At 41.4% G+C, this 23,650-nt stretch overlaps 1 protein-coding gene and 1 pseudogene across 3 annotated transcripts in view; one reads left to right on the top strand and one right to left on the bottom strand.

Moving 5' to 3' along the window:
* Positions 1–23,650, bottom strand: part of ZYG11B (zyg-11 family member B, cell cycle regulator) — a 101,875-nt gene that overhangs the window by 48,053 nt on the left and 30,172 nt on the right. For all 3 annotated transcript variants that reach the window (XM_001139134.8, XM_054667102.2, XM_063817429.1), the window contains 2 exons: positions 23,225–23,390; positions 7,807–8,561 (listed from right to left, as the gene is read on the bottom strand). In XM_001139134.8, the coding sequence (XP_001139134.2) occupies positions 7,807–8,561; positions 23,225–23,390 (921 nt within the window). The remainder of the gene's footprint in view (positions 1–7,806; positions 8,562–23,224; positions 23,391–23,650) is intronic.
* Positions 6,919–7,456, top strand: LOC456860 (small ribosomal subunit protein uS15-like; annotated as a pseudogene).

Below are 23,650 nucleotides of genomic sequence, written 5' to 3' on the forward strand. Positions count from 1 at the left end.
CCCAGGAGGCGGAGGTTACAGTGAGCTGAGATCACGCCACTGCACTCCAGCCTGGGCAACACAGCAAGACTCTGTCTCTAAATAAATAAATAAATATCATTTGTATACATGGTATCTTGGATAGTTATGTAAAGCTGGAATCAAATAAAAATGACTATACTTTCCAATCTATCCAGATTAGTCATCTTAAACAGGTATATCTGTCTTGAAGAGATGTATATTAGATAGGCTCAGAACCTAGCATAAGACCATGGGCGAAATTTTCTGTATTATACGTAAAATAGATCTCAAGATATTTAACACTATTATAAGGCCCTACCGCTTGATTAGGATCCTATCTGCCTCTTAATCCCCTCCCTCTAGCTCACAATGTTATAGCTGTATGACCTTTTTTCCTCATCTTTCCGTAAGTCAAGCTTTTTCTCAGCAAAGGACCACTCATACAATGTCCTCTCTGACTGAAAACTTCCTTTCTCTCTTTACCTGACTAATTTCTACTCATTCTTCCTTATTCAAGTTAAGGACACTTTCTTAGAGAAGTCTTTGTTGAGCCACTGATTTAAGTTAGGTCCCCTGAAACATCTCTTTCAGAGCTATTATCATAATCCCCCACTACATTGATCCATTCACCATTGTACCGCAATAGCTAGCATTATGCTTGGCTCAGAATACTTTCTCCATAAGTATTCATCAAATAAATGTATCAATTAATTTCCCCAGATTTATCACGCTCCTTTTCAGCACCAAGAGGTTCTGTTTAAAATTAAGTCTTTCTAGGGATTCCCAACATAAAAGTATATTATTTTAAGATAATACACTTATCTTAAAATGTAGTTCAGGTGCCATTGGGCAACCAAATATAGGTAGCAGAAAGTGGCTCTTTATAAAAGTAATCCAACTAGTAAGTGAAAAATAAATGATTAAAATATCACCATAATCCCCAATGAATTGATAGATCTAGCTACTAAGTGTCAATAACTGCTAACATCACAGAAAGAGAAACAACTAGATATTTATGTACCTCATAACGTAAGAATACAGCACCTAAGGGTCTGGCCAAAGGGATCTAACGTAAGTCTAATTAAGCCTCCAAATCCAGCTACCAATTTGCAGAAAATACAAAGAGAAAGATGCATGATTAGTATACAATTAGCAAAATCCAGGCTGGCAGAGTGGCTTATATCTGTAATCCCAGCACTTTCAGAGGCTGAGGCAGGAGCATCACTTTAACCCCAGGAGTTCCAGACCAGCCTGGGCAACACAGCAAGACCCTGTCTCTACAAAACACCAACAAATACAATAAAATCCAGACTGAGGGAAACTCTACAAATCCAAACGATAGATTATTCAATAAACAAATTATAAGGAAAAGAAAGGGATGAGGAGAAACCTATAAACTAAAAGATACTCAAAAGACATCAAATTGTTTTAAACAGACAAGATTATACAGGTGCCTAAATAGTTGGGTCATAAAATTATAAAGAAATGAAAGGACATGGTTGGGTGTAGTGGCTCGCGCCTGTAATCCCACCACTTTGGGAGGCCGAAGCGAGCTTTGGGGTAGATGACAAAGTTCTGTTACTTAACCTGAGTGATGCTCTCAAGTGTGTTCACTTTATTTTCAACTCATTAAGCTACATAATTATTTACTGCCTTTGTCTCTGTTTTATTTTACAATAAAGTTTTAAAAAATGCCAAAAAACGTCATTCGGAGCGACTATCTCATAATAAGGGGAAGATTTAGTCTTTTTTGGCAGTAACATTATACAGTGTGACACAAAAGTAATCAAATATTTTTAAAATATATTACTCAGTAACTAAGTTGTATATAAACATATAATATTCAGCCAGGCATGATGGCTCATGCCTGTAATCCCAGCACTTTGGGAGGTAGAAGCAGGAGGATCGCTTGAGCCCAGGAGTTCAAAACCAGCCTGGGGAACACAGTAAGACCCTGTCTCTATAAAAGAAAAGAAAAATTAGTTACGTGTGATGGTGCATGCCTGTAGTCCCAGCTACTTGGGAGACTGAAGAGGACTGCTTGAGCCCACGAATTTGAGGCTGCAGTAAGCCATGACTGTGCCACAGCACTCCATGATGCGCAACAGAGTGAGACTCTATCAAAAAAAAAAAAAAAGCCTATAAACATTCAGATTGGAATATGCAGCTTTCAGGAAATGAAGGGATGTATCATGGCTGACATTTCAACCATTAATAGGATATGCTACAAGAGTCTGAAATGAATTAGACTACAGTATTGATATATGTCACATGACACAAGGGTACATATGAAGAATTTCTAAGATTGTTGAAATAATAATAAAAGTTTCTTTACTTCCATTACTTTACGTCTTTTCTCTTTTTTTTCCTTTTTTTTGAGATACGGTCTCGCTCTGTCGCCCAGACGGGAGTGCAGTGGCACGATCTCGGCTCACTGCAACCTCTACTTCCCGGGTTCAAGCAACTGTCATGCCTCAGCCTCCTGAGTAGCTGGGATTACAGGCGCCCGCCACCATGCCCGGCTAATTTTTGTATTTTTAGTAGAGACGGGATTTCGTCATGTTGGCCAGGCTGGTCTCGAACTCCTGACCTCAAATGATCAGCCAACCTCGGCCTCCTAAAGTGCTGGGATTACAGGCATGAGCCACCACTTCCAGCCTCCATTACTTTACTTCTTTAAACCCTTTTTAAACTTTCTATTTATGTATAACATACATACACAAACTGGTTTGGACTACATATTCACATATACAAATGGGTATTTAATAAAATTTTTCAAAGTGTTCAGTTCATTGAATCACCCAGAACTTTTTCTCATAAATTGAGAAAAAAACAAAAAACACTGAAATGTGAAATGAAAAAAACTCTAAGAGGGAAATATAAAATAATCTAAATCAGACTTTATTCTTCCTTTACCCACATTTGGTTGGTTCCAACAGCTTTATAAATCTCTTATACGAAATATATCCTCAAGTTACCTTGAATATAAAATTAAAGAACTCTTGTTACTGGAATGTTAAAGACTCTAAGCCAATTTTTTTTTTTTTTTTTGAGACACAGTCTTTCTCTATTGCTCAGTCTGGAGTGCAGTGGCACAATCTCGGCTCACTGCAACCTCCATCTCCCGGGTTCAAGTGATTCTCCTGCCTCAGCCTCCTAAGTAACTGGGACAACAGGCATCTGTCACCATGCCCGGCTAAATTTTTTTGTATTTTTAGTAGAGGCAAGGTTTCATCATGTTGGCTAGGCTGGTCTCCAACTCTTGGCCTCAAGTGATCCGCATGTCTTGGTCTCCCAAAGTGCTGGGATTATAGGCGTGCTCTAAGCCAACTTTATTGCATATATATATATATATATATATATATATATTTTTTTTTTTTTTAAGACAGAGTTTTGCTCTTGTTGTTCAGGCAGGAAATCAATGGCGCCATCTTGGTTCACCACAACCTCCACCTCCTGGGTTCAAGCAATTCTCCTGCCTCAGCCTCCTAAGTAGCTGGGATTACAGGCATGCCCGGCTAATTTTTTTGGGATTTTTAGTAGAGACGGGGTTTCTCCATGTTCGTCAGGCTGATCTCCAACTCCCGACATCAGGTGATCCGCCTACCTCAGCCTCCCAAAGCACTGGGATTACAGGCGTGAGCCACTGCATCCAGACATTGCCTCTATGTTTTATTCAGTGAACAACACTTCTCTACCCAGTGACAAACCCTCACATCTGGCTGCTCAAATTATAAGTATATTCTTTTTTCTCCCAAAGTGCTGGGATTACAGGCGTGAGCCACCACGCCTGGCCGACTAAAGCTATTTTTAAATTAGTCTGTATCTTCTCCACTAGACTAGAATTCCTCAAGAGCAGGGATATCAACAGATATCTTTTTGTTGTTGTTTTTTGTTTTTGAGACACAGACCCACTCTATCGCCCAGGCTGGAGTGCAGTGCCACAATGCTGGCTCACTGTAACCTCCGCCTCCCAGGTTCAAGCAATTCTCCTGCCTCAGCCTCCTGAATAGATGGGATTACAGGCATATGCCACCATGCCTGGCTAATTTTTGTATTTTTAGTAGAGACGGGGTTTCACCACGTTGGCCAGGCTGGTCTTGAACTCCTGACCTCAAGTGATCCGCCCGCCTTGGCCTCCCAAAGTGCTGGGATTACAGGTGTCAGATGGGGGTCTCACTATGTTGCTCAGGCTAGTCTCGAACTCCTGAGCTCAAGCAATCCTCCCACCTCAGCCTCCCAAAGTGCTGGGATTAAAGGCATGAGCCACCACGCCTGGCCAAAAAACATTTATGTACCTTCACTGCATGTTGATTACTGCAGTTCAATATAGGAGTCTGACTTCAAGGGAGAGCTCTAAGTTAAGACACAAATTTAGGAGTCATCGGCATATAGATTTAAGGACTGAGGTGCAGAACTCTCCAACAGTTAGAGGCCTGGAAGATGAGGAAGAACCAACAAAGGAAATTGAGGCTTAGTAGCAAGACAAGTAGGAAAAAAAAAAAAAACAAGACAAGTATGATATCCTGGAAGCTAAGTTAAAAAAAAAAAAAGGTATCTCAAGGAAGAGGCAAAGATCAATTATGACAAATACCATTTTACTTTGGGTCAAATAAAATGAAGACTAAGAACTAACACTGGGTTTAGCAGATTTTCAATGTTCTCATGAGTTGGGAGCTACAGCATGGTAGATAATCCAAGTATGGGATAAGGTGGCCAACAAATGTAAGAATTCTAGTTCTGGAGAAATGGAAGGTTCAGGAAACTGATGGTAACAGAAGAGAAAACTGAGTAGGGAAATAGTGAGAAGAGAAAATCGAGTGGGGAAATACTGATGACAGAGCTGGAAATTCTATGGTAAGAAAGCCAGGCTAGGCTCAGGGGCTTACACCTATAATCCCAAAACTAGGAGGCCAAGGTGGGAGGATCGCTGAGCAAGAACCCATCTTTACAAAAACACTAAAAAAAAAAAAAAAAAAAAATTAGGCCAGGCACAGTGGCTCACGCCTGTAATCCCAGCACTTTAGGAGGCCGAGGCAGGCAGATCACCTAGGTCAGGAGTTCAAGACTAGCCTGGCTAACATGGTGAAACCCCATCTCTACCAAAAATACAAAAATTAGCTGGACATGATAGCAGGCACCTGTAATCCCAGCTACTCAGGAGGCTGAGGCAGGAAATTCGTCAAAACCTGGGAGGTGGAGGTTGCTGTGAGCCGAGATCACGCCATTGCACTCCAGCCTGGGTGACGGAGCTAGACTCCATCTCAAAAAAAAAAAAAAAAAATTAGCCAGTTATGGTGGCACATGCTTGTGGTCCCAGCTACTCAGGAGGCTAAGCCAGGAGGATCCACTCGAGCCCAGGAGGTAGAGGCTGCAGTGAGTCTGTTCATGCCACTGTACTCCAGCCTGGGTAACAGGGCAAGACCCTGCCTCTGAGGGAAAAAAAAAAAAAAAAGTTATTGTAAAACAGTGATTCATGAGTTTGGCTGGACACTGCAATCATCTAAGCTTTAAAAAATACTGATGCCTGGGTCTCACCTCTCTTCCTAACGCAGTCTTTGCACATATTATTCTGTCTGCCTGGAATGCTCTCTACTGAGCTACTCACCCTTAAGATCTCCACTCATCCATCAGTTTCTCAGAGAAACCAGGCCGAGGGTGGTGGCTCACTCCTGTAATCCTAGCACTTTGGAAGGCCAAGACAGGCAAACTGCCTGAGCTCAGGAGTTCGAGACTAGCCTTGGCAACATGGTGAACCCCTGTCTCTACTAAAATACAAAAACTTAGCCGGGGGTGGTGGTGTGTGCCTATAGTCCCAGCTACTTGGGAGACTGAGGCAGGAGAATCACTTGAACCTGGGAAGCAGAGGTTGTAGTGAGCCAAAATCATACCACTGCACTCCTGCCTGGGCGACAGAGCGAGACTCCATCTCAAAAAAAAAAAAAAAAAAAAAAAAAAAATATATATATATATATATATATAAATATATATATATATCTAGTTTAAAGCATACATCTATAAAAGGTATAAATATAAAAATGTATTTCTAATCATATAATCACCACTCCCATTAGGTTAAGCTCCTTGGAGGCAGATCCTATATCATTTTTTTTTTTTTTTCCGAGACGGAGTCTCACGCTGTCACCCAGGCTTGAGTGCAGTGGCACAATCTTGGCTCTCTGCAACTTCCGCCTCCTGGATTCAAGTGATTCTCCTGCCTCAGCCTCCTGAGTAGCTAGAAAAAGGCACATGCCACCATGGCTGGCTAATTTTTGTATTTTTAGTAGAGACGGGGTTTCACCATGTTGGCCAAGCTGGTCTTGAATTCTTGACCTCAAGTGACCTGCCCACCTCTGCCTCCCAAAGTGTTGGGATTATAGGTGTGAGCCACTGCACCCAGCCTCATTTTCATTTTTGAATCCCAAGCTCTACCAAATCCAACTGATGTTTGTTAAACTAAATTTAAACCATTAGGCATGAGAAATCTTAGGAAAAGCAAAATTCTACCATTTCTACAGTAGAGATCTCCTTAGAAAACTTGATCTTCCACTAGGTATTCAATTCAACAAGGGGTGTCCTTAGTTTCTCTGAAGTTATCCATTAAAAACAGTATATGTAGCTGGGCGCGGTGGCTCATGCCTATAATCCCAGCACTTTGGGAGGCCGAGGCGGGCAGATTATGAGGTCAGGAGATTGAGACCATCCTGGCTAACACAGTGAAACTCTGTCTCTACTAAAAATACAAAAAATTAGCCAGGCGTGGTGGCGGGCGCCTGTAGTCCCAGTTACTCGGGGGACTGAGGCAGAAGAATGGCGTGAACCTGGGAGGCAGAGCTTGCAGTGAGCCAAGATAGCGCCACTGCACTCCAGCCTGGGCGACAGAGCGAGACTCTGTCTCAAAAGAAAAAAAAAAAACAAGCCTTTCGTTGCCTGATCGCCGCCATCATGGGTCGTATGCATGCTCCTGAGAAGGGCCTGTCCCAGTCGGCTTTACCCTATCGACGCAGCGTCCCCACTTGGTTGAAGTTGACATCTGACGACGTGAAGGAGCAGATTTACAAACTGGCCAAGAAGGGCCTTACTCCTTCACAGATCGGTGTAATCGTGAGAGATTCACATGGTGTTGCACAAGTACGTTTTGTGACAGGCAATAAAATTTTAAGAATTCTTAAGTCTAAGGGACTTGCTCCTGATCTTCCTGAAGATCTCTACCATTTAATTAAGAAAGCAGTTGCTGTTCAAAGCATCTTGAGAGGAACAGAAAGGATAAGGATGCTAAATTCCATCTGATTCTGATAGAGAGCCAGATTCACCGTTTGGCTCGATACGAGTCCTCCCTCCCAGTTGGAAATATGAATCATCTACAGCCTCTGCCCTGGTCGCATAAATTTGTCTGTGTACTCAAGCAATAAAATGATTGTTTAACTAAAATAAAACAAAAACAAAAACAAAAAAACCGTATATGTAAATGGTTCAAAATAGCTAAACATTATCATCATAAGACAACCTATTGTTTAGCCAGGACCTACTATGTGACTTGCACTTTACATAGATTATTATTAATCTTCAGAATTCTGCAAGGTAAGAATAATATCTATTCTACAAATAAATAAAAACTCGAAGTGACATCATAGCTTGTTCTGGGTCATGAAGCTGAGATTTTAATTAGGACTCTAAGCCTTTCAACTATATGCGGCCCTGTTTCATGAACATGTTCCATATATTATAGACATTCATCTTTAATAGAGTCTTATGCAACTAAGATATTGGTCAGCCTGACAAAATAATACATTTTTAAAGTCTAACCTTCAAATGTCCTTCGCCTGTGAGGAATTCAGAGTAACCAGCATCAGTAGCCAGCAAACCTACAAATTGCATGCTTGGACGTTGTTGTATAAAGGCTTCAACGGCTTTATCTGTCACGTGCTTTCTCCCAGAAACATCCAGAGAAACAAGGTTAGGTAGGATGTCTTTTTGTTCTAGTAAGCGAAGAGCTATGTCTGATGTAAACTGTTTATCATCTGAGATATCAAGATGATTCAGATGTTTGAGTTCCCGAACTACATCCAGTATCTGGGTAGTTGTCATTTTTAAACATTTCAAGTGGTGCATGGTTAGAGACTTGAGTCGGTCTTTGCAGGCCAGTAGAGCAGTGATGTCTGTGATTGAGGTGTTAGAAATATCCAAGCTCTCTAATCTTGGCAATGAGGCAACTTCAGCCAGGTCTTCATTGTAAAAGAGAACATTCGTGATGCTTAAAGCTCGAAGGCCAGAAAGCCGGCTGAAGCAGCGCTCGTAAGGATCCTCGAGGGAGAGAGTTAATGAATTCAGCACCAGGCACTGGAGATTCTGCTGGATCCATTTGTTACTGCCAAGCCCACTGATAATGTCTGTAATCGTGATATCAGCATTCACACCTGTGGCATCAAGTTCCACTAACTTGTGGTGGCAGAAAGCTTTCCGGAAAGCAACAGCAGAGATCTTTGCTTTGCGAATGCAGGCTCGCTTTAAGCGCATCTGGTTGCCCCTAAAAATACCCACAGTTCCATCATTCAATAGACCTGTGGAAAAACAAGCAGTGTTTTAACTTCAAAAAACAGTTAAAGAATAGCCAAAATTTCCATCACACTTTACATTTCCAAAGCGCTCCCATGTAACAGTATCTCGTCTGATAATCACAATTCATTTAGGTGAGATTATTATTGTTTACAACTTGTAGATGAGTAAACTGGGGCTCAGAGAGTGGCTTTCCAAGATCACAGGGCTAGCAAGTGGCAGAATCAGGACTGTGGCAGAAATTATTGATATCCACTAACATCTAGTTCTTACCTTACCAGACAACTACATTTCCCAGCCCATCCCTGGAGTTAGCTGGAGCCATGTGCCTAGTTCTGGCCAATGGACTATATGCTGAAGCACCTGAGAGCCAGTGCATGATTTTCCATGCTGTCTTTTCCTGCTATGACGAACGAGGAACCTTCACGTTCTAGAGAGTATAGTTATATGAGGAGAAACCCTCCATCAGTTTGGACCCTAGGGTGACCATGAAGCAGAATCCTCTGTGGACTTGCAGAGTTTATGTACCACAAGTGAGGTATAAACCTTGTGTTAAGGTATTTGATTTGTTACCAATACATTTCTAGCCTATCCTTTAAATTCACCTTAACATATTATTATACAAACACATATACACGTAATATATTTAGCATGCACTTAATGCCTTGTAATTCATTAATAAACCACTAGCCAGATCTCAAACCTTATTAAAGCGATCTAGGCCTGGGAAACATAGCAAGACCCCATCTCTGCAAAATAACTGAAAACGAGTTGGGCACAGTGGTGCATGCCTATAGTCCCAGCTACTAGGGAGGCTGAGATGGAAGGATCATTTGAGCCCAGGAGTTCGTGGTTATAGTGAATTATGATTGCACCATTGCACACCAGCCTGGGTGACAGAGTGAGACCCTGTCTCTGAAAAAAATATATATATATATAGTAGTTACAGCTTCCCCCCACACCCCCCCTCCTGCAGATGAATGTAAATGAAGTCGACACAGTAACCTCTTGAAGTGCCTTCGAGATCTACCTGTCTACCAATCAACAGTGTCACAAGCATATGATACTCTGGAGGCACATCAACATATCACATATCAACTAAACAACATTGACTGCGAAAGAAGTAACAATCATGCCAAAAACAGGTAGTCTAAGAATAGTATGGGGTGAATGAGCAGTTGAGGACAGGTAAATAAATAGCCTGAAGTCATGAGAGGAACTCTAAGGCGGCATCTTAGCTGGCCCATACTCAAAATGCAGCTAGGCTGCCAGCCAGTCACCCTTAAATTAGAAATGAGGTGTTTTTAAAAGGCAGCACTATTCTCTAATGAGTTTTGCAGACTTAATTACAGTCACACAGTTAAAATCAAGAAAGGCCTGTGCAAAACCTGCCAAAGTGGACAAAAATGACTAATTACATATTAAGAACTCCATTACATTTTAGAGCTGTGCTGCCCAATACATAGTCACTAGCTCCACAAAGCTGGAGAGCACTTGGAAAGCAGGTGGTACAAAGTGAGGTCAGCTATAAAGTACAAAATATACACCAGATTGTGGAGACTTAATACAACAAAATAATGTAAAGTATCTCAATTTTTTATATATACTACAGGTTGAAATGATCATTTTTTAATATATTGGGTTAAATAAAAATTATTAAAACTAGTTGCACTTGTTTCTTTTTCTTTTTTTTTTTTTATGTGGCCACTGGTAAATTTAAAATTACATTTCGATTAAACAATGTGGTTCTAGAGACAGCCTTTCAAATTACCTGCACTCTATTTCAGGAGAGTAAATTTCATGATGGGGTCCATTCAGCAAACAGTTTATTAAACAATTACTATATGTCAAGTACTCTAAATGTTGTAGATACAAAGAAAAATAAGATATGCCCCTATAGTCAAAGGATTCATAATCCCATGGAGTAAAAAAGACACAAACAGCCACAACAAAATGAGATATATGGTATATCAATGTCAAGTATAAAGTATCACAAAAACAAAGAAAAGGAAGTAAACCATCATGAATGAAGATCTGGAAAAGATTTGATGGGAGAGGTGATCTTTGAGTAAGGCCTTTGAAAATGCTGGAAGAATTCAAAGATAGAGAAAGAAGGTTAGTAGGCCAGGTGCAGTGGCTCATGCCTGTAATGCCAGCATTTTGGGAGGCCGAGGCGGACGGCTCACCTGAGGCCAGGAATTCGAGACCAGCCTGGCCAACGTGGCAAAACCCCGTTTCTACTAAAAATGCAAAAATTAAATGGGTGTGGTGGTGCACGCCTGTAATACCAGCTACTTGGGAGGTTAAGGCAGAGAATCACTCGAACTTGGGAGGCGGAGGCTGCAGTGAGCCGAGATCGCGCCACTGCACTCCAGCCTGGGCGTCAGAGCAAGACTCCATCTCAAAAAAAAAAAAAAAGAGGAAGAAGGTTAGGTATATTAAAGGAAGAATATACAACATAAGCAAAGTCTTAAAGATGTGAAAGCATATCACGGGGTTAGGAAATGGCAAGTAGTTCTTTCTATATTGCTTGAACATAAGAAATAGCTAGAGCCATAAGATGGAGTGCATTTCTGGGGATATAAGCATGCAAATGGGACAGAAGAAATGAGGCTGAAGGTGAGCTGGAGCTAGATCACTCTGAAAGGTGAAGAGATGAAAGCAGATCAGCTAGGGGGGAACTTGGGACCCATGGAACAACGCAGAAAAGTTCCTGGTTTTTTTCTGCTCATATATCCCAGATCTAAAGTTGAAGGAGCCAGCAGCCTGGAAACACCAATGGGCACAGACAAAAAAGCTCCCCCAAAATCTGCTCTCTCTAGCCAACGTACCAGGAAAGGAGCAACTAGTAAGACAGGAAACAGCTAGTAGACAGTAACTGCTCTACTTCAGCCAAACACGACAGAAAAAACTGTGGCCCCACCCATGCCAGCAAATGCCAATAGGGGCCTAGATTTCTACCCCTGCCAGGCTGTAATTACTTGCCCCAATCTGCCCACATGGGAGGTGTTAGAGAAGTCTGAGTAGAAAGCAAGGACTTTCATTCCTGCTGGGTAGTAAGAACTATCCCCCACCACGATGTCAGTAGATACCATCTGGGGAGCCTGAACTTCAACACTCATCAAGCAGCGATGAAGTTCTCTACCTGCTTCCCTGCTGGGGTGCTGTCATAGGAAGTCTAGTGGAAAGTCAGGACTTTCACAACTGCCCAACAGTAATGAGGCCACCTTCTCCCAACATGGTGTCAGTAGAAGCCAACTGGGAAGCAGAAATGACATACCCATACCCCTCTCAGTTAGGGAAGTATCAATAGAGTCCTAGTGGGCAGTCAGAATTCCAACCTCTGCATAGCCCTGCACCTTGGGTGTCAAGAGAAGCCAAGTGGGGAACCAGAAAGAACATTAACCCTAATCTGGCTGGGCATAGTGGCTCATACCTGTAATCCCAGCACTTTGGGAGGCCGAGGTGGATGGATCACAAGGTCAGGAGATCGAGACCATCTTGGCCAACACGGTGAAACCCCGTCTCTACTAAAACACAAAAAATTAGCCAGGCCTGATGGTGCCTGCCTGTAATCTCAGCTACTTGGGAGGCTGAAGCAGGGGAATCGCTTGAACCCAGGCGACGGAGGTTGCAGTGAGTTGAGATCGCACCATTGCACTCCAGCTTGGGCAACAAGAGCGAAACTCCACCTCAAATATAACATAACATAACATAACATAACATAACATAAAATAACAACATAACATAAAATAAAATAAAATAACAAAATAACATAAAATAACAAAATAACAAAATAAAATAACATAACGTAACAAAATAACATAACAAAATAAAATAACAAAACAACATAAAATAACAAAATAAAATAAAATAACAACATAAAACATAACAAAATAATATAACATAAAATAACATAAAAAATAAAAATAACATAAAATAAAATAACATAAAATAAATAAAATAAAATAATTTTTTTTTTTTTTTTGAGACGGAGTCTCGCTTTTCACCCAGGCTGGAGTGCAGTGGCGCGATCTGGGCTCACTGCAAGCTCTGCCTCCCAGGTTCATACCATTCTCCCGCCTCAGCCTCTGGAGTAGCTGGGACTACAGGCACACGCTGCCATGCCCAGCTAATTTTTTGTATTTTTAGTAGAGACGGGGTTTCACCGTGTTAGCCAGGATGGTCTTGATCTCCTGACCTCGTGATCTGCCCGCCTCGGCCTCCCAAAGTGCTGGGATTACAGGCGTGAGCCGCTGTGCCTGGCCTATAAAAATTTTTAAAAAGAACATTAACCCCAATCTGGCAGTAACAAGGCAGTGCTCCTACCTTCCACTGCTGGAGTGACGTCAGTGACTCAAACTAAAACAGAAGTCTCATATCACCTAAAATGTCCTGGTTTCAATAAAAAATTACTCTGAATCATACTAAGAACCAGTAAGACTTCAAACTCAAAAAGAGATAATCAATATATGCCAACAGTAAGGTAACAGAAATGTTAAAATTCTTTGACAACGATTTTAAAGGAGCCATAAAAAAATGCAATTAAATTTTCAAAAGTAAACAAACATGCTTAAAAAAAATGAGTAACAGACCAGGCGCGGTGGCACTTTGGGAGGCCAAGGCGGGCAGATCATGAGGTCAGGAGTTCGCGACCAGCCTGACCAACATGACGAAACCCCATCTCTACTAAAAATACAAAAATTAGCTAGGCATGGTGGCACATGCCTGTAGTCCCAGCTACCCAGGAGGTTGAGACAGAAGAATCACTTGAACCTGGGAGGCAGGGGTTGCAGTGAGCCGAGATCGCACCACTGCACTCCAGCCCGGGCGACACAGCAAGATTCTCCATCTCAAAAAAAAAAAAAAATTAAAAAAAAAAATTTAATAAGGAAAAAAAAGAAAAAAATGAAAACAGACTCAGCAAGGCAAGAGAAGATATAAAGAAGAATCAAATAAAAATTTTAGAAGTGAAAAATATAATAATGCTTGAGGTCAACAGTAAAATAGAGAACAGAGAAAAAAGACTGGTGAACTAGAAGATAAAACAACATAAATTACCTAATTTAAATAACAAGAACAGAATGGGAAAAAAACCAAAACCAAAAACCTAAAGCTATATTTGTGTCACTGGAATATCTCAAGGACAGGAGAAAGACAGTGTGGCTGAAAAAGTACTTAAAGAAATAATGAGCAGGCACAGTGGCTCATGCTTATAATCCCAGCACTTTGGGAGGATGAGACAAGAGGATTACCCGAGGCCAGGAGTTTGAGACCAGCCTGGGCAACATTGCAAGACTTCATCCCAACAACAAAAAATTTTAATTAGTCGGGCATGGTGGTACATACCTGTAGTCCTAGCTAGCTAGTCGGGAGGCTGAGGTCGAAGGATCGCTTGAGCCCAGGAGTTTGAGATTATAGTAAGCTATGATTGCACTCTAGCTTGGGTGACAGAGTAAGACCCTGACTGGGAGAAAACAAAAAACAAAAAACTGAGTGTGGTGGCTCATTCCTGTAATTGGGAGGCTGAGGTGGGAGGACTGCTTTGAGCCCAGGGGTTCAAGACCAGCCTGCACAACATAGAAAGACATCATCTCCATTACAAATTTTTAAAAATTAGTCAGATGTTGGTGGCATGCACCTGTGATCTCAGCTACTTAGGAGGCTGAGGCAGGAGGATTGCTTGAGTCCAGGAGTTCAAGGCTGCAGTGAGCTATGATCATGCCACTACACTCCAGCCTGGGAAACAGAATCAGACCTTGTCTCAAAAAATAATTTTTTTTAATTAAAAAAAAAGATAGGCTGGATGTGGTGGCTCACGCCTATAATCCTAGCACTTTGGGAGGCCAAGGCAGGAGGACTCCTTGAGGCCAGGGGTTCAAGACCAACCTGGCCAACATAGTGCGACTCCATCTCTATTAAAAAAAAAAAAAATCACTCAGAAAAATTGGAAGCAGTGGTTTACATGGAGTTAAGGGAATTTTATCTGATGGCTTCAATTTTCTTCCTAAGATAAATGGTAGAAAGTCTGAGAAGAGCAAAGAACATCTGAAACTACTGTTAGGAACACTAGTTAACTGGGGAAATACTCCAGAATTCCTGGGCAGTGCCGAGGAGCCCGCCTTTATGTTACTGACTTCCCTCCTTGTCATTCAGGTCTCAGTCTAGTACCACCACTTTAGAAGCTTTCTCTGATCATCCAAGTTAAAACATCTCCCTTCCTTTATTATTCTTCTTAAGAGAACAGTGTTCTTTTTCCCTCAGAGAACCTGGCACAAGCTGTAATTCTATATGTTTACTTCCTAATTGTGTCTCCCACTGGACTATACGCTCCATGAAAGCAAGATTCATGTTGCATTCATTGTCTTATTTAAATATTCACAGTAATCCCTGTGAGGGAGTTATAATTATCAACACTTTACAGATGAGGAATCTTAGACTTGCAGAGTAACTTATCCAGGGTCAAATAGCAAATTAATGTTGGAACCAGGACTCAGACCTAGGACCGATTTATAGAACTCATGCTCTTTTCTTATTTTAAAAAAATCTTGGCTGGGTGTGGTAAATTACACCTATAATCCCAGCACTTTGGGAGGCCAAGGCAGGTGGATCACCTGAGGTCAGGAGTTTGAGACCAGCCTGGTCAACATGGCGAAACCCTATCTCTACTAAAAATACAAAAAAAAAAAAAAATTAGCCAGGCATGGTGGTGCATGCCTGTGATCCCAGCTACTCAGGGGGCTGAGGCAGGAGAATCACTTGAACCTGGGAGGCGGAGGTTGCAGTGAGCCGAGATAGTGCCATTGCACTCCAGTCTGGCAACAGAGCAAGACTCCATCTCAAAAATAAAATAAAATAAAATAAAGAAATCAACATGCTCTAAATGATAACCCAAGGGCTTCTTTCAAGGAGTAAAATACAGATGCATAAATACAAGGATTGTGCCCCAAAGCATTTTTTCTTTCTTTCTGATTTAGGACAGACAGCTGAAGTGACCAGCAATGTGATCTACAAATAAGTGGGGTGCTAGTCTGGGAGTGTAAGCTTTCAAGCACCTAGAAAGTCTATTTGGCTAGTCAAGGAAGCAATTCATAATGTTTCAAATTTTCAGTTTTATCCTGAACCAGAAGGCTGAACATGTCAAGATTTATAAATTTAGATTAGATTGACAGTATGACACAGAAACATTATCATTAGATGCTAAAATTCTCACTCTGATTTCTAGCTCTTATGCCCATATTTCCTGGAAAATTTTTAGCATGCAGACACAGATACAATGAGAAAAGATTATGACAAGAGAATCACAGACCCCGATAAGTAGAACTCTAACATCAGATTTATTTTAATTAAGACTGCTACTGGCTGAGTGTGGTGGTTCATAACTATAATACTAGTACTTTGGGTGGCTGAGGCAGGAGGATTGCTTGAGCCCAGCAGTTTGACACCATCCTGGACAACACAGTGAGACCCTGTCTCTACAAAAAAATTTCAAAGTAGCCAAGATCACACCACAGCACTCCAGTCTGGGTAACAAAGCAAGACCCTGCCTCTTTTTTTTTTTTTTTTTTTTTTGAGACGGAGTCTCGCTGTCACCCAAGCTGGAGTGCAGTGGCACCATCTCGGCTCACTTCAACCTCCGCCTCCCAGGTTCAAGTGATTCTCCTGCCTCAGCCTCCCGAGCAGCTGGGACTACAGGCATACACCACCACCACACCCAGCTAATTTTGTATTTTTAGTAGAGAAGGCGTTTCACCATATGGGCTATGCTGGTCTCGAACTCCTGACCTTGTGATCCGCCTGCCTCGGCCTCCCAAAGTGCTGGGATTACAGGCGTGAGCCACCGCGCCCAGCCATCCTGCCTCTTAAAATAAAAAATAATTCTAAAAGAAACTGCTTTTATACCTACTTAGAGCAATCTACAGATGCAATGCAATTCCTATCAAAATACCAATGACTTTCTTCACAGAAATAGAAAAAATATCTTAAAATTTGTATGGAACCACAAAAGACCATGAATAGCCCAAGCAATCCTATGCAAAAGGAATAAACCTGGAGGCATCATACTACCAGACTTCAAAATATACTATAAAGCTATAGTAACCAAAACAGCAAATTACCAACATAAAAATAAACACATAGACCACACAGAAACAGAAGAGAAACCCTAGAAATTAATTCACGTATCTACGATCAACTGATTTTTGACAAAGGCACCAATGACATTGACTGGGAAAAGAACAGTCTGGTCAATAAATGGTGCTGGGAAGGCTGGATATCCACAGACAAAAGAATGAAACTAGACCCCCCACCCCCAATCTCTCACCTTTACAAAAACCAACTCAAAATGAATCAAAGACCTAAATGTAAGACCCAAAACTATAAAACTACTAGAAGAAAATACAGCAGAGGGCCAGGTGCAGTGGCTTACACTTGTAATCCCAACACTTTGGGAGGCCGAGGTTGGCAGATCACCTGAGGTCAGGAGTTCGAGACCAACCTGACCAACATGGTGAAACCCTGTCTCTACTAAAAATACAAAAATTAGCTGGACATGGTGGCGGGCACCTGTAACTCCCAGCTACTTGGGAGGCTGAGGCAGGAGAATCGCTTGAACCTGGGAGGCGGAGGCTGCAGTGAGCTGAAACGGTGCCACTGCACTCCAGCCTGGGTGACAAGAGCAAAACTTCGTCTCAAAAAAACAAATGAAAAAAATAAAATATAGTGGAAACACTTCAGGACATTCATCTGAGAAGATTTTATGAACAAGACCTCAAAAGCACAGGCCAGGCATGGTGGCTCATGCCTGTAATTCTAGCACTTTGGGAGGCCGAGGCAGGAGGATCACTTGAGTTCAAGAGTTCAAGACCAGCCTGGGAACCATGGTAAGGCCCTGCCTCTACAAAAAATTTTAAAAACTACCTGGGCAGGGTGGTACATGCCTATAGTCTCAGCTAATTGGGAGGCTGAAGCAGGAGGACTGCTTGAGCCTGGGGGGTTAAGGCTGCAGTGAGCCATGACCACACCACTGTACTCCAGCCTGCGTAACAGAGTGAGACCCTGTCAAAAAAAAAAAAAAAAGCACAGGCAACAAAAACGAACATAGACAAATGGGATTATATCAAACTAAAAGCTTCTGCACACCACAGCAAAGGAAACAATCAACAGAGTGGAAAGACAACCTACAGAATGAGAGAAAATATTTGTAGATTATTCAGCTGACAGGGGATTAATATCCAGAATATATAAGAAACTCAAACAGCTCAACAGAAAACTAAACAATCCAATTTAAAAGTGGGCAAATGACCTGAATAGATATTTCTCAAAAGAAGACATACAAATGGCCAACAAATATATAAAAAAATTGCTAAACATCACTAATCATCAAGGAAATGCAAATCAAAACAACAAAGTATTATCTCACCTCAGGATGGCTATTAACAAAAGACAAAAAAATAACAAATACTGGATGTAGAGAAGAGAACTCTTATACATTGTTGGTGGGAATGTAAACTAGTACAGACTCTATGGAAAGCAATGTGAAGGTTCCTCAAAAAACTACAAATAGAACTACCATATCCAGCAATCCCACTACTGGACATTTATTCAAAGGAAAGGAAATCAAAATTATCAAAGAGACATCTGTACCCCCTGTGTTTACTGCAGCACTATTCACAATAGCAAGATGCAGAATCAATCTATGTGTCCAATAACAGATGAATGAATAAAGAACATGTGGTGTACATACATAATGGAATACTATGCAGCCATCAAACAGAATAAAATCCTGTCATTCACAGCAACATGAATGAAACTGGAGGACATTATGTTAAGTGAAATAAGCCAGGAGCAGAAAGTTAAACACAGCATGTTCTCACTCATATGTGAAAGCTAAAAAACTGATCTCATAGAAGTAAAAGTAGAACAGGTTAGCAGAGGCTGGAGACTTGTAGAGAGAAGAGGAGGATAGGCAGAGATTGATTAAAGGATACGTAATTAAGCTAGACAGGTGGAGTCAGTTCTAGTGTCCTACACACTGTATGATGACTACAGTTAACAATAATTCATAGTTTCAAATAGCTACAAGGATGATAGTGAATATTTCCAAAACAAATATTTGAGATGATGAATATGCTAATTACTCCAATCTTATCACTATACAGTATATGTACTGAAGCATCATTACATACCCCATAAATATGTACAATTATTATATGTCAATTTAAAAATACGCCAGGGCCAGGCACAGTGGTTCACACCTGTAATCCCAGCACTTTGGGAGACCAAGGCAGGTGGATCATTTGATGTCAGGAGTTCGAGACCAGCCTGGCCAACATGGTGAAACCCTGTCTCTACTAAAAATACAAAAATTAGCTGTGCATAGTGTCAGGCACCTGTAGTCCCAGCTACTTGGGAGGCTAAGCCAGGAGGATCAAATGAACCCATGAGGCAGAGACTGCAGTGAGCTGAGACTGCACCACTGCACTCCAGCCTGAGCGACAGAGTGAGATTCCATCTCAAAAAAAAAAAAAAAAAAAGTAGGCCAGGCATGTTGGCTCATGCCTGTAATCTCAATACTTTGGAAGCCTGAGGCAGGAGGCTAACTTGAGGCCAGGAGTTCAAGACCAGCCTGGGGAACATGGCAAGACCCTGTCTCTACAAAAAATAAAAGAAGAAAAAGAAAATTTTTTAACACACAAAAAAGACTGCTACCAATATCATTGATCCTTTGAATTGAGTAAATAAGTAAAAAAAATTTAAATGTATATGTTAAACATTTTCTAAAATCAATATGCTATTAGAAACAGTATGATATTACCAGTTTTTTGGTTTTGTTGTTGTTGTTGTTGTTACGAGTCTCACTCTTGTCGCCCAGGCTGGAGTACAATGGTGCAATCTTGGCTCACTGCAACCTCCACCTCCGTGTTCAAGCAATTCTCTCTGCCTCAGCCTCCTCAGTAGCTGGGATTACAGGCGCCCACCACCACGCCGGGCTAATTTTTGTTACTTTTAGTAAAGACAGGGTTTTGCCATGTTGGCCAGGCTGATCTCAAACTCCTGACCTCAGGCGGATCGCCTGCCTTGGCCTCCCAAAGTACTTGGATTACAGGCGTGAATCACTGCCCTTGGCTGATATTACCAATTTTAAAAGTATTCACAAGGCGGGAGCACTGGCTCACGTCTGTAATCCCAGCACTTTCGAAGGCCTAGGCGGTAGATCACTTGAGGTCAGGAGTTTAGGACCAGCCTGGCCAACATAGTGAAATCCCATCTGTACTAAAAAAAATACAAAAATTAGCCAAGTGTGGTGGCACATGCCTGTAACCCCAGCTACTCCGGAGGCTGAGGCACAAGAATTGCTTGAACCTGGGAAGCAGAGGTTGTAGTGAGCCGAGATCGCGCCACTGCACTCCAGCCTGGGTGACAGTGCAAGACTCTGTCTCAAGGAAAAAATAGTAACAGCAATAAATAAAAAATAAAAGTATTAACTGAATAACTTTTTTCCCAGTATGAATATTTTCAAACACGAAGAAAAATGTATAAAGCAACTTTTACAAATTGAGACAAGAACTGGCAACATGTTTCTTTGCATATTCTCAGTAGTATCAAATCTTGACTGTTTAAAGATGGAAATGATTTGTATAAAGAGATTAAATAATTCAGAACCCTTCTTGATGAAGAAGACAGGTAATCACACTAGGGTAACACAATTAGGGACAACAAGTTATTTTTCTGACCCTCAGTTTCCTCATCTGAAGGCAGTCTGAAAAGAAGAGGTAGAAAATACATTTCAAGCATGTAGCCTCTCAAAGACATTACTCTGAGGACAAATATTTAGTTAGACTTGCTTAAAACCCACTCCTATTATCTTATCCGTATAAAGCATTCGCTATAGTGCCTGACATAATAATAAGCATTTAATAAATGTTAACTACTACTATTAGCTAGCAGTAGTTACATTTCCAAAGGATAACCCAATCTGGCAAAGTTAAGGCCTTAGCATTTGTTCTTTTGATTTACAAGATGAGTTTTCTTTTTTTAATCTAATATACTGAGCACTGGCGGGTGCAGTGGCTCATGCCTGTAATCCCAGCACTTTGGGAGGCCGAGGCAGGTGGATCACTTGAGGTCAGGAGTTCAAGATCAACCTGGCCAACATGGTGAAACCCCGTCTCTACTAAAAATACAAAAATTAGCTGGGCGTGTTGGTGGGCACCTGTAGTCCCAGCTACTCAGGAGGCTGAGGCAGGAGAATCACTTGAACCCAGGAGGTGGAGGCTGCAGTGAGCTGAGATTGCACCACTGCACTGCAGCCTGGGCAACACAGCGAGACTCCATCTCAAAATAATAATAATAATAATATACTGAGCATAATCATTAAATTGAGATTAGAAAGAAATGCTAGCACTGGCATAATCTCTTAAATTGTTGTGCAGCTGTGTAAGGGACTTTTAACTTTAACATATATAATACAGAAATTTACCCTAGTTCCTATGACAGGTTGGAAAAATTCAAAGAGACTGCAGGCATGAGAAACTTTGTGAAAAACAAGCAATGTAGAGGTCTTCTTCTTTCCTAAATTATTCCAAAATGCCTCAGTTACAGCCTCATTTCATCCTACTCTTTCTTGGAACACATTATTGGCACTTATACTTAATAGTTTTATATATATAAAGCCACAGCAAAAGTATAAACCAGTATGTGGCATCCAGGAGCAGGGATACCTTTAATATATGTGTAGGAAGGCTGTGTGGCACAGTGGAACGAGCATACATTTAAAATTGGACAGACTTGCACATGAATTAGGACTCCACTATTTACTTGCAGTATGACCCTCAGGAAGTTACTTCTCTGAACCTCAGTTTATCTATATGTTAACGGGAATGATAATAGCTACCTTAAAGAGTTTTTGCGAAAATTCCACAAAAATACATGTAAAATCCCTGGCACATAGGCATTCAATAAATGACAGCTATTATTATTGACAAATTTACATTCTATTCTATAGCTGTGGACAAATCATATTCCATACTTATGAGTTTATCAACTGTAAAGATATAAAGGTGTATCTTTTTTTTTTTTTTTTGAGACAGAGTCTTGCTCTGTCGCCCAGGCAGGAGTGCAGTGGCACAATCTCGACTCACTGCAACCTCCGCCTCCTGGATTCAAGCGATTCTCCTGCCTCACCCTCTGAGCAGCTGGGACTACAGGTGTGCGCCACCACGCCCGGCTAATTTTTGTATTTTTAGTAAAGACGGGGTTTCACCACGTGGGTCAGGCTGGTCTCGAACTCCTGACCTCGTGATCCGCCCACCTTGGCCTCCCAAAGTACTAGGATTACAGGTGTGAGCCACTGCGCCCGGCCAAGATATATCTCTTTCAAATTAAAACTTGAAGTAACAAAAATACTCCATACATAAGCAAAACTACACAGATAAGAGCTTCCCAGTTGATTTTCAGCATTGGTTTTTGAAAACCAAAGTATAAATTGGCTGTGATTTCCCATCTCAAAGGTCAAAATCAGAAATTAGTTTTTCCATAACAGTAATAATCCTCCCACTGTCAAATGAAGACATAAGGCTTTTTGTTGTTGTTAGTTTGTTTGTTTTGAGACAGAGTCTTGCTCTGTCGCCCAGGCTGGAGTGCAGTGGTACAACCTCGGCTCACTGCAACCTCTGTCTCCTGGGTTCAAGCAATTCTCCTGTCTCACCCTCCCGAGTAGCTGAGATTATAGGCACGTACTGCCACACTCAGCTAATTTGTGTATTTTAGTAAAGATGGGGTTTCGCCCTCTTGGCCAGGCTGGTCTCGAACTCCTGACCTCAGGTGATTCACCTGCCTCGGCCTCCCAAAGTGCTGGGATTACAGGCATGAGCCACCACGCCCGGCCCGATGTAAGGTATTTTATACTGGCAAACCTCCAAATGGATACAAGTTATAGGAGTTATTTCTGACATAAGAATGACTTCTCACCTGGGCATGGTGGCTCATGCCTATGATCCCAGTGCTTTGGGAGGCCAAGGTTGGAAGATTGCTTGAGGAAAGGAGTGTGAGGCCAGCCTTGGCAACAGAGTGAGACCTTATCTCTATAAAAATAAAAATAAAAAAATTAGCCAAGCTATAGTCCCAGCTACTCAGGAAGCTGAACCAGGAGGATCACATGAGCCCAGGAGTTTTGTGCTACTGTACTCCAGCCTGGGCAACAGCACAAGGCCCTGTTTCTTAAAAAATTTAAAAAAATTAAAAAAAAAAAAGACTTCTCAAAGTCAAAAAAAAAGGTTTGCCCCATTAGAAATGAAAAATGTTGAAATTAGCCAGACGTGGTGGCACAAGCCTGTGGTCCCAGCTACACGGGAGGCTGAGCTGGGAGGATCACCTGAGCCCAGGAGGTTGAGACTGCAGTGAGCCGTGTTTGCACCACTGCACTCCAGCCTGGGTAACAGAGTGAGACCCTGTCAAGGAAAAAAAAAAAAAAAATGAAAAATATTTATTATAAATTACACAGTAAGAGGCAAGATAGGTAAAAATAAATGAATTCATAGTCCTGGAATCAGGCTCATTTGGCCTTCTCAGTTATTTCTAAGAAAATAATTAAATGGCTACTGTAGCACTTCAAAATCAAATCCAATTAACAGCACATAATTTTTGTTTCCTCTGTTTATTTTTTTACCATGAAAAGCCATGGTCCGAAGCAGTCGATCAGCCACCTCCTGTGGGAATACTCCAGGTTCCTGCAGACACAATGTTCCATCTTGTCTGGCTGAACAGAACTTCTCAAGGTGAGTAGTCAAGAAATTCAAGCAGATATCAAGTAAGGAATAGGGAGACGCCTCCTCCTTGGAGCCCAGGGAAAAATATAAAAGAAACACAAAAACCAACTAGTTAGTTTCCAGAAAAGCAGAGAACAAAACATTCATTTACTCATTTCACAAGTATTTCTTTAGTGTCTATCATATGCTAGACACTGTGTAAGGCAGTGGAATACAATCTGTGATCTATGTTCTCAAGAAGCAATAGAAGTGAAACACTGAAACAAACATTTACATACAGCCCCTTTAGTATTAAAATAGAGGACACACTGGGTATTAAGTAAGCA

This window comes from Pan troglodytes, chromosome 1, assembly GCF_028858775.2.
Source record: "Pan troglodytes isolate AG18354 chromosome 1, NHGRI_mPanTro3-v2.0_pri, whole genome shotgun sequence".
Lineage (NCBI taxonomy): Eukaryota > Metazoa > Chordata > Mammalia > Primates > Hominidae > Pan > Pan troglodytes.